The 13,226-nt window shown below is 45.5% G+C and overlaps 1 protein-coding gene and 1 long non-coding RNA gene across 4 annotated transcripts in view; one reads left to right on the forward strand and one right to left on the reverse strand.

Annotated features, from left to right (window-relative positions):
- LOC130361564 (uncharacterized) overlaps window positions 1-6,829 on the forward strand; it is a 38,674-nt gene extending 31,845 nt beyond the window's left edge. The window contains exon 3 of the long non-coding RNA XR_008891067.1: window positions 6,692-6,829. This is a non-coding gene — a long non-coding RNA (uncharacterized LOC130361564). The remainder of the gene's footprint in view (window positions 1-6,691) is intronic.
- The window catches only part of SEPTIN2 (septin 2), a 66,321-nt gene that overhangs the window by 15,384 nt on the left and 37,711 nt on the right, over window positions 1-13,226 (reverse strand). For all 3 annotated transcript variants that reach the window (XR_008891066.1, XM_056564734.1, XM_056564735.1), the window contains exons 8-9: window positions 6,717-6,818; window positions 1,826-1,971 (exon numbers count right to left, since the gene is read on the reverse strand). Coding sequence is in view for 2 of the 3 variants with exons in the window: in XM_056564734.1 (XP_056420709.1) it covers window positions 1,826-1,971; window positions 6,717-6,818 (248 nt within the window). In the remaining variant the exon portion in view is untranslated. The remainder of the gene's footprint in view (window positions 1-1,825; window positions 1,972-6,716; window positions 6,819-13,226) is intronic.

Here is a 13,226-nt window from a genome sequence, read left to right on the forward strand (position 1 = left end):
TTTTTTTTTTTTACTATATTAAAAATGGCTTTTTGTCTGCCTGGTAGTGTGCTCACTACCAGGCAGACTCCCCCAGCAAGCACGACGTCACTGATGCCTGCTGGGGCCGACTTCTGCCCTTAGTTCACCTATACAGTGTGCCTCCAGGTGTTTCACCACTACAACTCCCAGCTTGCCCTGACATCTATTGGCTGCCATGACATGCTGGGAGTTGTAGTGGGGAAACAACTGAAGGCATGCTGTGGTGACATCCCCCTCCCCCGAACCCCACAACGCAACCCGCTGCCACGCAACCCGCTTCCCACCCCGAAAAAGAATAAAGTGAATAAAGTGCAGGACAGTCCTACCTCCCGACGGGAGCCGTGGCAGGCGTGCGAGGCCAGGGAGCCTGCGTGCATCCTCTAAGTTCAAAGCGCTGGCTCCCGCCTGTCTGATTGACAGGCAGGGAGCGAGCGCAGGCTGAATGAATTAGGACCAATGCCCAGCCGGCATCGGTCCGAATTCATGCGTGACGTCACGCCAGGCTGAAGGCGGCCACTAGGAGGGAGACCCCTAGTGGCCGGTTTTCAAATGTAAATTAAACAATTTTAATGAAAAGAAAATAATTAATGTATATTAGAGATATGTTGTAGTACATAAGTACAACATATCAAAAAAAAATGTTTGGTGACAGTGCCCATTTAAATGAGCTAGTGCCAGAAAGTAAAGCAGATTTGTAAATTACTTCTATTGAAAAAGCAAAAGCAGTCCTTTAACCCCTTGTCAATATGTATGGTTGATGTGTGCTAGTGCAGTATAGAGAGAGTTCAGGAGCTGAGCCCACTCCAAACATCATACAGCTGACACTTGCCATCAGCAACTGGGTTTAGAGGTAACTCTGACCCCGGTCAGTTAAAGGGGTACTCCGGTGTAAATTATTATTATTATTATTATTATTTTTTTATATCAACTGGTGCCAGAAAGTTAAACAGATTTTGTAAATTACGTGTATTAAAAACATCTTAATCCCTCCCGTACTTATTAGCAGCTGTATGCTACAGAGGATATTCTTTGCTTTTTTTTGTCTTGGCCACAGTGCACTCTGCTGACACCTGTCGAGGGTAGCATAGGTTTGCAATGAGGATTTTCTCCTGCTCTGGACAGTTCCTGATAAAGGCATCAGGTGTCAGCAGAGAGCACTGTGGACAAGACAAAAAAGAAATTCAAAAAGAAAAGAATTTGTAGCATACAGCTGCTAAAAAGTACTGGAAGGATTAAGATGTTTTAATACACGTAATTTACAAAATCAGTTTAACTTTCTGGCACCAGTTGATTTAAAAAAAAAAAAAAAAAGATAATAATAATTTACACCGGAGTACCCCTTTAACTGACCGGGGTCAGAGTTACCTCTAAACCCAGTCGCTGATGGCAAGTGTCAGCTGCATCATGTATGGAGTGGGCTCAGCTCCTGAACTCTCTCTATACTGCACTAGCACACATAAACCATACATATTGACAAGGGGTTAAAGGACTGCTTTTGGAAATGGGATAATAGCTGTTATCAAAAGCAGATGACAAATCCTTTCTTCACTACATTCCACTGATGGAAAGAACAATATATAAATACATATTTCTAACAGTAGGAACAACTTTGCCCATAAAAGAAAAAAAATAATAATAATAATAAAAAAAAAAAAAAAGACCGCATAAGACACGTGGATTCTCAGACACAATGTGCAGACGTCACCACACAGAGCAAAAGACCAATCTGTGTTTGTGGTTACCTAAAATACGGACATTAAAAAAAAGAGAAGATCATAGATGTGTAACTCTCAGCTGCACTTACATCAGCATTGTCCTCAACTTCAGGAAGTCATTATGTTCTGGGTTTTCCACTTCAACCACTCCCCATGGATACAGCCGACCTCTAACCTTTTTACCTTTGGCCTCAATAAGCTGATTGGAACCAACAACAGAGAAGGGAATACTGGCCTGCAAACAGAAAAGAAACATTATAGCAGGGATAGGATCTTTTTTTCAATTGCTTAGCATCAACATCAAAGACCAGACAGATGTCAGAGTGTACCTTTAGTCTACAGGTATAAAGAAATACATAAATAAAAATTGACATACAACTGTAATAATGGTTACATATAAAGTTTCCGGTTATTTTCCATGAAAACCAAATATAATTCTACAGGACAGATTTTTCGCGGCAGTGCAGGAGATCGCTAGGACATATACATATGTCCCAGCGCACAAACGTGTCGGGACGTATGCATAAGGGGTTAAAGTTAGCGCAGTTCATAATATAGTGCCAGTACCTATGTTTGATAGATGGTCTCTCATTTTTAATGTGATCTATGCCCCAATGTTTATTTTTAACAGCATACAAAATGAGTTGTCTCAGGTTTTCTCTGGTTGCAGTGCGGCCTGAGACATTACAGAGGGGACGGGGGGGGGGGGGGGGGGGGACGGTGAGAGAAAAAAAGTGACCTAACACTTACACTTATTAACAGTTTCACATTAGACTTTAGTGATTTGTGAGGGGGGCATCTGACAATCTCTAGGGGTTGTTAAAGTGCACGTTTCAGGTAACTTTTTAGAATAAATGTGTGTGGACACAGGGAGCAGCAGTATTTTTGGCTATTATATAACTTGTATATAGCATATATCACTAGATGACTGCTTAGCAGAGTCCGTCTGTAATTTTCAGATGGTGGGAGAAGCCTAGCCTTTATGAAAGGAACTATATATTAAAAATTTAGAGGGGCATTTACTAAGGGGTTTAGTCATTTTTTTTCTGACTATTTTTGGCGTAAAATTGTCGCAATTGCGCCTACCCTATTTTTTGTGCGACTTTCTCTAGCAAGAGCTAGAAAGTAAAAAAAAAATTTCCCGCTTCATTTACGCAAGTAAAAATTTTTTTACTTGCAATGGTCAGGTATTTATTAACTGAGACAGTCGCAGTTGCGCAATAAACAGTCGCAACGGCCGTAAAAATTGACTAAATTTACTCCAGCTCCAACATGGAGCAGGAAAAGCTACTGCCGCCCGGGCTCAGACATACTTTCTCCCCGCTACCCTCACTTCACTACAGGGACACTACAGTGATTTACATCCCACCCCCCTCACCTGCCAGCGCCACACAACTCCCATCTGTCTGCTGTTGCAAGACTACAAGTCCCAGCATGCCCTTACAGTGAGGACACGCTGGGAGTTGTAGTCTTGTAGCAGCGGGAGCTGAGCGGCGCGGGCGGGAGACAAGGGGGGAATGTATATCCGTGTCCCCATAAGTGAGGGTAGCGGGGAGGCAGTATGAGGAGCCCGGGCGGCTGCACTGTAATGTCAGCCCAGGCTCCTGCCCTGAGAGCCAAAGGCTTTGGCTGTCAGGGCATGCTGGGTGTTGTAGTTTTGCAACAGCTGGAGGGCCACAGTTTGCAGACCACTGGTTTGTGGTCTGTAAACTGTAGTCCTCCAGCTGTTGCAAAACTAAACAGCTGAAGGGGACCGACGAAGACGTTCACTTACCCTTCCAAGGCTCCAGCGACGATCGCTGACGGCACTGTCTCGCGGCAGTGTCATGCAGCGCTGGATCCTACGGAAGCCGGTAAGTTGCCCAAGCCCTAAAACTGTTTCCCAACCAGGGTGCCTCCAGATTTTGCAAGACTACAACTCCCAGCATGCCTGGACACCCTTTGGCTGTCCAGGCATGCTGGGAGTTGTAGTTTTGCAACATCTGGAGGCACCCTTGTTGGGAAACACTGGCCTAAAACAGGGTTTCCCAACCAGGGTGCCTCCAGATGTTGCAAGACTAAAACTCCCAGCATGCCTAGACAGCCAAAGGCTGTCCAGGCATGCTGGGAGTTGTAGTTTTGCAACAGCTAGAGGGCCACAGTTTGCAGACCACTGGTTTGTGGTCTGTTAACTGTAGTCCTCCAGCTGTTGCAAAACTAAAACCTTCACTTACCCTTCCGAGGCTCCAGCGACGATCTCCGGAGATCGTCGGGCGGCACTGTCACGCGGCAATGTCGTGCGGCGCTGGATCCTACGGAAGCCGGTAAGTTGCCCAAGCTTCCCAACCTGGGTGCCTCCAGATGTTGCAAGACTACAACTCCCAGCATGCCTGGACAGCCTTTGGCTGTCCAGGCATGCTGGGAGTTGTAGTTTTGCAACATCTGGAGGCACCCTGGTTGGGAAACACTGGCCTAAAACAATGTTTCCCAACCAGGGTGCCTCCAGATGTTGCAAAACTACAACTCCCAGGTTGGGAAACACTGTGCCCGGCCTCCGTCCCACCTTACTGTAAGGGCATGCTGGGCGTTGTAGTCCTGCAGCTGGGGGCAGGGGACAAGCTTGTCACTTGCCCACACATCTCCTGCACCACACAACTACAACTCCCAGCATGTCCTTACTGTAAGGGCATGCTGGCAGTTGTCGTGCGGGGCGGGAGATGTGTGAGCAGGTGATAATAAATGTACTAACCCATTTTTTTTTTTTCTTCTCATTTCAGATCCATGTATCCTGTGGACTCCTTCGGATTCGGTGGACTACTTCGATGACCAGCGTTTTTCTTTGTTTGATTTTAATAAAATGGTTAACGAGGGCTTGTGGGAGAGTGTTTTTTGTAATAAATTTTTTTTAAAACCTTTTGTGTTTTTTCCTTACTTTACTAGACAGGCTTAGTAGTGGAAGCTGTCTTATAGACGGAGTCCATTACTAAGCTGGGCTTAGCGTTAGCCACAAAAACAGCTAGCGCTAACCCCCTATTATTACCCCGGTACCAAACGCCACAGGGGTGCCGGGAAGAGCCAGTAGCAACAGGCCTGGAGCGTCAAAAATGGCGCTCCTGGGCCTAGGCAGTAACAGGCTGGCGTTATTTAGGCTGGGGAGGGCCAGTAACAATGGTCCTCGCCCACCCTGGTAACGTTAGGCTGTTACTGTTTGGTTGATATATGGCCGAGAATGAAAATAGGGGGGACCCTATGCGGTTTTTAAAAAATAAATAATTAAATATTTATAAAAAAAACACATAGGGTCCCCCCTATTTTTATTCTCAGCCAAATACCAACCAAACAGTAACAGCCTGACGTTAGGGTGGGCGAGGACCATTGTTACTGGCCCTCCCCAGCCTAAATAACGCCAGACTGTTATCGCCTAGGCCCAGGAGCGCCATTTTTGACGCTCCGGGCCTGTTGGTACCGACTCTTCCCAGCACCCCTGTGGTGTTGGGCACCGGGGTAATAATTGGGGTTTAGCGCTAGCTGTTTTTGTGGCTAACGCTAAGCCCGGCTTAGTAATGGACTCCATCTATAAGACAGCTTCCACTACTAAGCCTGTCTAGTAAAGTAAAAAAAAAAAAACAGGTTTAAAAAAATTTATTACAAAAAAACACTCCCCCACAAGCCCTCGTTAACCATTTTATCAACATCAAGCAAAGAAAAACGCTGGTTGTCGAAGTAGTCCACCGAATCCGAAGTAGTCCACATGATACACGGATCTGTAGAAGAAGTAAAAAAAAAAAAAAAAAGTGTAAGTACATTTAGGGAGAAAAAAACTTGTTAAAAAATGTAATAAACACACACACACACACACTAAACGCCGTTTACCACTATTCTGAGCCATGACTACAATTTAGTTATTGAATTATTTAGATGTGGTGAAAAAGCTTAAAAAAAAAACCTCAAAAACAAAAGATCCAGAAGGAAACCTAGCAGCCAAACCTATTCAGACAGCAGAAAAAAGGAACAGACTATTTTTTCTACTACATGAAGTAAATTTCCCACTTTTGCCTATGTGTGCCAAATTTATTAATGCCGTGCAACAATTTAGTAAATTTGTCGCACATAGTCAAAAATGAAGTAGAAAAACACAGGGTAAAAACCAGACTGCATAGTAAAAGATTAGTAAATGCCCCTCTTAGTGCACTTTTTCTGGCCGGAAATGCACCTGTTGCACAAAACTATCGGTTGTAGCCTCTGAGCCCCCGTGGAAGGTCTGAACCTTCATGATGGCTTCTTCATAGTGATCGGTGGATTGCGGTTAGTGCAGAAACATTTTTTTTTACATGTATTTATCTTTCTATGCCTGCTCATTTCTTCGCACCACCATACCACCTCATAGATTGTATGGGAATTTGATTTCTATGGGACTACTATCCCACATGGTAGCAATTACAGCTAGGTGTTTCTTCCTGAATGGTGCCTCCATGAACTTTTCTTTTGTCTAGTTTACTGCATATTACAGTTTCTTATATTCGCTTGTACTATTTACGTATGCAAACTTGATTGAAATAACTTTGACCATTTTTCACCCTCCTTGCACATTTGTTAGCAAGAAAAATGGGCACTATTTGTATAACTGCAATTTTCTATTTCATAATTGTTATTTAAAGTGATTAAAAAATGTGTATATTTTGGGTGGAAAAGAAAATGCTGTCTTGTCCCTGCAGCCTTTGTCTGTACACTGAGGACAAGCAGGGTTCTGTACACTGAGGCACTGTGACACCACCCCTCGGCTCACACAGCAGTCTGATTGACAGGCCAGGAGCCTGCACAGAGTCCTGCCTGTCGCGTCTACACTTCCTGTATTTTGTCTTATCCAAGACAAAAAGTTATAAAATGTTTTTGCAAATGACAGTGTCCATTTAAGTCTGTTTGTTTAAATAGACTGTTCTAGACAAAGAAGAAATATAACAAATTGTTCCCTACAGATACACTGAAGCAGAAGATACACACCTTTAAAAGTCTTGTCTGTTCCTTGAAATCTTCATCTTCATCTGATTCTGCATCTGGGAGCTGATAAATTTTTATTCCATGTTCTTCAATCTCATCCAAGACCTGAAATGGGGACAAGTCTATCCTTATTGTGCACACAAAAGTATAAGAATAACAAGACAAGCTTTGTCTAATGTGTCTAAGCACCTTAATTTTAACGTGTAACATAAAAAAATGCTTTCAACCAATTAAAGGATACCTGCCAAACTTTTAATATATTATTCCTTATGTAATTATAACACACTTTACTATTTAATTGCTGTTACAATTCTCAACCTTTATAGGTTTTTAATGTGATTGAAAAAAATGGCCACTAGGTGGCTCTGTTCTTTTTCCTGTGCAAGTCAAACAGTTAGTTTGGTCTCCTTATGGCCTGACAGGAGACCAAACTCAGGAAGTGGGTGCGGGGCATGGTGAGGCACAGCTCTCAAAGGCTTCAGTGACATCACGCCTGCTGGGGAACGCTCAATTTCTTCTGCCGTGAGCAAGGGAGAGGTATGGTACACAGCTTTTTAAAGCTCGTAAAAAAAATTTAAGGGCAGGAGGGGTGTTAGGAGTAGTTAGGGAATATAATCTGAGTTAACGGTTCACAGAAGGGGTAGGAACATATAAAACATAACATTTAACCCCTTCAGGACGGAGCCCATTTTGGCCTTAAGGACCGGAGCGTTTTTTGCACATCTGACCACTGTCACTTTAAACATTAATAACTCTGGAATGCTTTTAGTTATCATTCTGATTCCGAGATTGTTTTTTCGTGACATATTCTACTTTAACATAGTGGTAAATTTTTGTCGATACTTGCATCCTTTCTTGGTGAAAAATCCGTAAATTTGATGAAAAATTAGAAAATTTTGCATTTTTCTAACTTTGAAGCTCTCTGCTTGTAAGGAAAATGGATATTACGAATACATTTTTTTTTGGTTCACATATACAATATGTCTACTTTATGTTTGCATCATAAAATTGACGTGTTTTTACTTTTGGAAGACATCAGAGGGCTTCAACGGTCAGCAGCAATTTTCCGATTTTTCACAAAATTTTCAAACTCAGTATTTTTCAGGGACCAGTTCAGGTTTGAAGTGGATTTGAAGGGTCTTCATATTAGAAATACCCCATAAATGACCCCATTATAAAAACTACACCCCCCAAAGTATTCAAAATGACATTCAGTCAGCGTTTTAACCCTTTAGGTGTTTCACACGAATAGCAGCAAAGTGAAGGAGAAAATTCACAATCTTAATTTTTTACACTCACATGTTCTTGTAGACCCAATTTTTTAATTTTTACAAGGGGTAAAAGGACAAAAATTTTACTTGTATTTGTAGCCCAATTTCTCTCGAGTAAGCACATACCTCATATGTCTATGTAAAGTGTTTGCCGGGCGCAGTAGAGGGCTCAGAAGGGAAGGAGCGACAAGGGGATTTTGGAGAGTACGTTTTTCTGAAATGGTTTTTGGGGGGCATGTTACCTTTAGGAAGCCCTTATGGTGCCAGAACAGCAAAAAAAAAAACACATGGCATACCATTTTGGATACTAGACCCCTCGGGGAATGTAACATGGGATAAAGTGAACATTAATACCCCACAGGTGTTTCACGACTTTTGCAAATGTAAAAAAAAAATAATAATTTCCCAAAATTTTTTTATTTTTAAAAAGGGTAATAGCAGAAAATACCCCTAAAAATTTGAAGCCCAATTTCTCCCGATTCAGAAAACACCCCATATGGGGGGTGAAAAGTGCTCTGCTGGCGCACTACAGGTCTCGGAAGAGAAGGAGTCACATTTGGCTTTTTGAACGCAAATTTTTCTCTGGGGGCATGCCGCATTTAGGAAGCCCCTATGGTGCCAGAACAGCAAAAAAAAAACACATGGCATACCATTTTGGAAACTAGACCCCTCGGGGAACGTAACAAGGGGTTAAGTGAACCTTTATACCCCACAGGTGTTTCACGACTTTTGCATATGTAAAAAAAAATTTTTTTTTTTTACCTAAAATGCTTGTTTTCCCAAAAATTTTACATTTTTAAAAAGGGTAAAAGCAGAAAATACCCCCCAAAATTTGTAACACAATTTCTCCCGAGTACGGCGATACCCCATATGTGACCCTAAACTGTTGCCTTGAAATACGACAGGGCTCCAAAGTGAGAGCGCCATGCGCATTTGAGGCCTAAATTAGGGATTGCATAGGGGTGGACATTGGGAATCACTGGCGTAGAATACCCCTAACAGGGTGCCTCCAGCTGTTGCAAAACTCGCAGCATGCCTGGACAGTCAACGGCTGTCCGACAATACTGGGAGTTGTTTTGCAACAGCTGGAGGCTCCGTTCTGGAAACAGTGGCGTACCAGACGTTTTTCATTTTTATTGGGGAGGGGGGCTGTGTAGGGGTATGTGTATATGTAGTGTTTTTTACTTTTTATTTTATTTTTTGTGGTAGTGTAGTGTAGTGTTTTTAGGGTACAGTCACACGGGCGGGGGGTTCACAGTAGTTTCTCGCTGGCAATTTGAGCTGCAGCAGAAAGTTTGCGGCAGCTCAAATGTGCAGCCAGATACTTACTTGGCTGTCGGTGACTGCTGAGAGTTGCAGTTTTGCAACAACTGTAGGCACACTGGTTATGTATCACTGAGTTTGTGACCTAACTCAGTGTTTCACAACCAGTGTGCCTTCAGCTGTTGCAAAACTACAACTCTCAGCAGTCACCGACAGCCAACGGGCATGCTGGGAGTTGTAGTTATGCAACCAGCAGATGCACCACTACAACTCCCAGCATGCACTTTAGCTGTTTGTGCAAGCTGGGAGTTGTAGTTAGACAACAGCTGAAGGTACACTTTTCCATAGAAAGAATGTGCCTCCAGCTGTTGCAAAACCATAAGTCCCAGCATGCCCATAAGGGAATGCTGGGAGTTGTGGTGGTCTGCCTCCTGCTGTTGCATAACTACAGCTCCCAGCATGCCCTTTTTGCATGCTGGGAGCTGTTGCTAAGCAACAGCAAGAGGCTGTCACTCACTTCCAACGATCCAGACGATGCAGGTCAGTCCCTCGTCGCCTCCGCCGCCGCAGCTGCTCCTGGGGCCCCGATCCCAACAGGGGCGCCGGGGATCGGGGTCCCCAGCACCCGGGGTGCACGTCCCGCACCCGCTCACGTCCTCCAGAAGAGGGGCGGAGAGGGTGCGGGAGTGACACCCGCAGCAGGCGCCCTGATTGGTCGGCCGGTAATCCGGCCGACGAATCAGGGCGATCGTGAGGTGGCACCAGTGCCACCTCATCCCTGCAGGCTCTGGTCGCTGGAGACCCGATTGACCCGGAATCGCCGCAGATCGCTGGACTGAGGGGGGCATAATGACCCCCCTGGGCGATATGCCGGGATGCCTGCTGAACGATTTCAGCAGGCATCCGGCTCCGGTCCCCAACCGGCTAGCGGTGGGGGCCGGAATTCCCACGGGCGTATGGATACGCCCTTGGTCCTTAAGGACTCGGGATTCAGGGCGTATCCATACGCCCTATGTCCTGAAGAGGTTAATTGTGCTATTTAAAACAACAGAATCCCCACTGTGGTTACGTGAGTCAAACCCAGTAGCAGGGCTCTGCTCTGGGTAACCAGCACACCTTTTATCACTTTGTCCCTTCGTTATGTTCTAAGGGAAATGTGTTTAATTTTGTGGACTTTGTTAACGTGTTGGTTTTAATTGGTGCACCCTATCATCATTATTGGTGCACCTTATTGGCCTATGAACTTTGTTTGCACCTTGTTTTCTTGTTGCACTTTATATATTATTGTTTACATTGGGTAACACATTACTGACCTGATTTCTTGTTTGCCCTGGAGCCCCTGATGAACCCATTAACTTGGGGGAAATGCGTTGGGCGGGCCATGCAACTGTTTTAGATTAGGGGCTGACCAAGGGATAGACCGGGGAAGGGTCGTCCTTTCAAGGACAAGTGCCCCGACAGCTCCCTGAGAAAGCAGGGCAAGTGGGCACAACATCTCCCCTGTCAGGGTGTATTAGGGTTATAGCCCCACCCTACCTGGTCTTCATACCTTTCCCTGTCACCCCACAGCGCCATTACTTAGGCCATTGAATTGTCTGACTCCAACTATCATCGTTGTTTGTATGTCAGTGGGGATTCTGTTGTTTTACATAGCACAATTAAACGTTATGTTTTATATGTTCCTACCCCTTCTGTGAACTGTTATTTCTAGCAGGGTAATTGTTTTGCTTTATCTGTGAAGTATAATCTGAGTTAGTTTAGGAAATATGGTTTGATGACAGATACTCTTTAAGTAAAGGCTTTAAGCTTCAGAATTATAAATCGCTCTACAACAAAAGGAAAGCACAAGCAGCACTAGAACATTGAGTTGTGGTGTGCTGAGTGTGGAGACCATCTCTCTTATATACCTCTATAAGCCTAACAATGAACTTTATGTACTAAACGCTTTAGTTTTAAATAAATTTACATTCAACAAAAAGGTTCAGGTGGCTTCTAATCCAGCACCACGCTTCTTAATAAAGTCATAACTGTGTGGGTATCGGTATATACTACAGAGGTATTGATTTATACATACATGGAGAAGGGGGCGTGGCCTGGATGCTGTAGTGAGCAGACGTGCGCTCTAGGAGCTCCCGCTGCCCTGTCGTTTTATACCCCTGAAATCTTACCCTTCTTTGCCAGTCTTCTTATCTTCGGTCCCTACGGGTGTAGGAGAGCAGGGTGCTGCTGGTGATCAAGCTCCAGTGGCTCCGAGTGGCGCAGGAGGCTTCCTGTGACCTGTGGCGCAGGAGAATGGAATGAGGCGGAGGTCCGGAGCTGCTGTGGGCTAGGCAGGTGACCCTCTGTGACCGGGCGGTGTGGCAGTGAGCTGTAGGGGGGCCTCCTTCTCCCTTCTAGGCCCTCAGCCATCTTGAAGACCAGATGCCATCTTCTGCCTTCATGGGCGGGAACTTCTTTCCTGGTGGCCATAGCAGCTCCCGTTGGAGGGAAGGTGCAGCTGCTGACTTTACACTGCGAGACCGCGAAGGAGCCTGCTATACTTCACTACTCCTGGCTGCTAGCTCCTGGGGGGTTGCTGAGTGAGTACATCCGTGCCCTCCCTGGGCTCCCGCTTTGACTTGTGGTGCCTGCACTGGCCTCTGGGGGTCTGCTTCTTCCCTGCCATACCCATTATTGCCTGCAATATCACCTAGTGACTTTCTACCTGCTCTCTGTGGGCCCTGACTTGCTGGGACTTGTGGTGCTCTTTTGGCTTGGTGTGGACTGCCTGGCCCTCTGTGGAACCCCTACTGCTGGCCATATATAGCTAAAGCCTCTCTGCCTGCTCTCTGTGGGGCCCTGGCCTGCTGAAACTTGTGGTGCTTCTGCTGTCTCATGTGGACTGCCTCTTCCGCTGGGGTGCCCACTCCTGCCTGCAATATCAACCTTGCTCTCTGTGTGGCCCTGATTTGCTGGGACTTGTGGTGCTTCCGCTGCATTCTGTCAACTGCCTCAACCGCTGGAGTCCCCCCTGGGCCTAATCTATCTACCTGCTCTTTGGGTGGCCCTGGACTGCTGGGACTTGTAATGCCTCCGGCCTGATATATTTATAGAGGTGTCCTGCACTCCTTGGACTGAGTTTCTTGTGCCTTTCTGCCTGCTCTGTGAGTGGCCCTGTCAGTCATGGGTGGCCCCCGCAACAGGAATAAGAAACCCTAACTATATGCTTCTCGGCCGTCCACTGATCAGGAAGCCGCCTCTGATGATGGGTCTCCCTTTCCTGTGGCCCTTCTCAACGAGATCCTGGAGCTCAGACCCCACTTGCTACCAATGTTTCTGTGCAGGTGGCGAAAGAGCTGAGCTAGTTCTCCAGAGCTCAGGACCGTTCTAGGGGTGATTCTCCTGATCCGCCTCTGTCACTGTTTGAAGGGTCTCCGACTCCCCAGCAGCAACAGTCCCCTGAAAAGGCATGTCTATGATGCTACAGCTATGGACCATAGGTTCTCGGAGCTCTTTGCTGCATTTACCTCCTTTCAATCTGATGAACTACAGCAGAAATTAGTTATTTTGCGACAGGAGACCCAAAATATAAATAAGTGCACTGAAGAAGTGGAGCGTAGGGTCTCTGCGGTGGAAGATACTTTACACCCTCTGCCAGAGCGGGTTAATACCCTGCAGCATCAGGTAACACGAGTTCTGAGTTGCATGGATGATATGGGGAACCACTTGAGGTTCAATAATATACGCCTAGTAAGCCTTCTTGAGAAGGTGCAAGGGGATGATCCTGTGCTGTTCCTGGAAACATGGCTGAAGGAGATTCTTCCTGTGGACACCTTCTCTTCTTATTTCTCTGTTAAGCGGGCCCACGCTATTCTCCGGGAAGTGCGTTTCAAGAGTGAGGTCATTTGTGACAGAAGCAGAGTGTCATTTTATCCTGATTTCTCTGTGGAGCTGAGCAGGCAGCGGGTGCAATTCACGGAGGTCTGGGCAAAGCTGCGTG

Source organism: Hyla sarda, chromosome 3 (genome assembly GCF_029499605.1).
Source record: "Hyla sarda isolate aHylSar1 chromosome 3, aHylSar1.hap1, whole genome shotgun sequence".
In the NCBI taxonomy this organism is placed as follows: Eukaryota; Metazoa; Chordata; class Amphibia; order Anura; family Hylidae; genus Hyla; species Hyla sarda.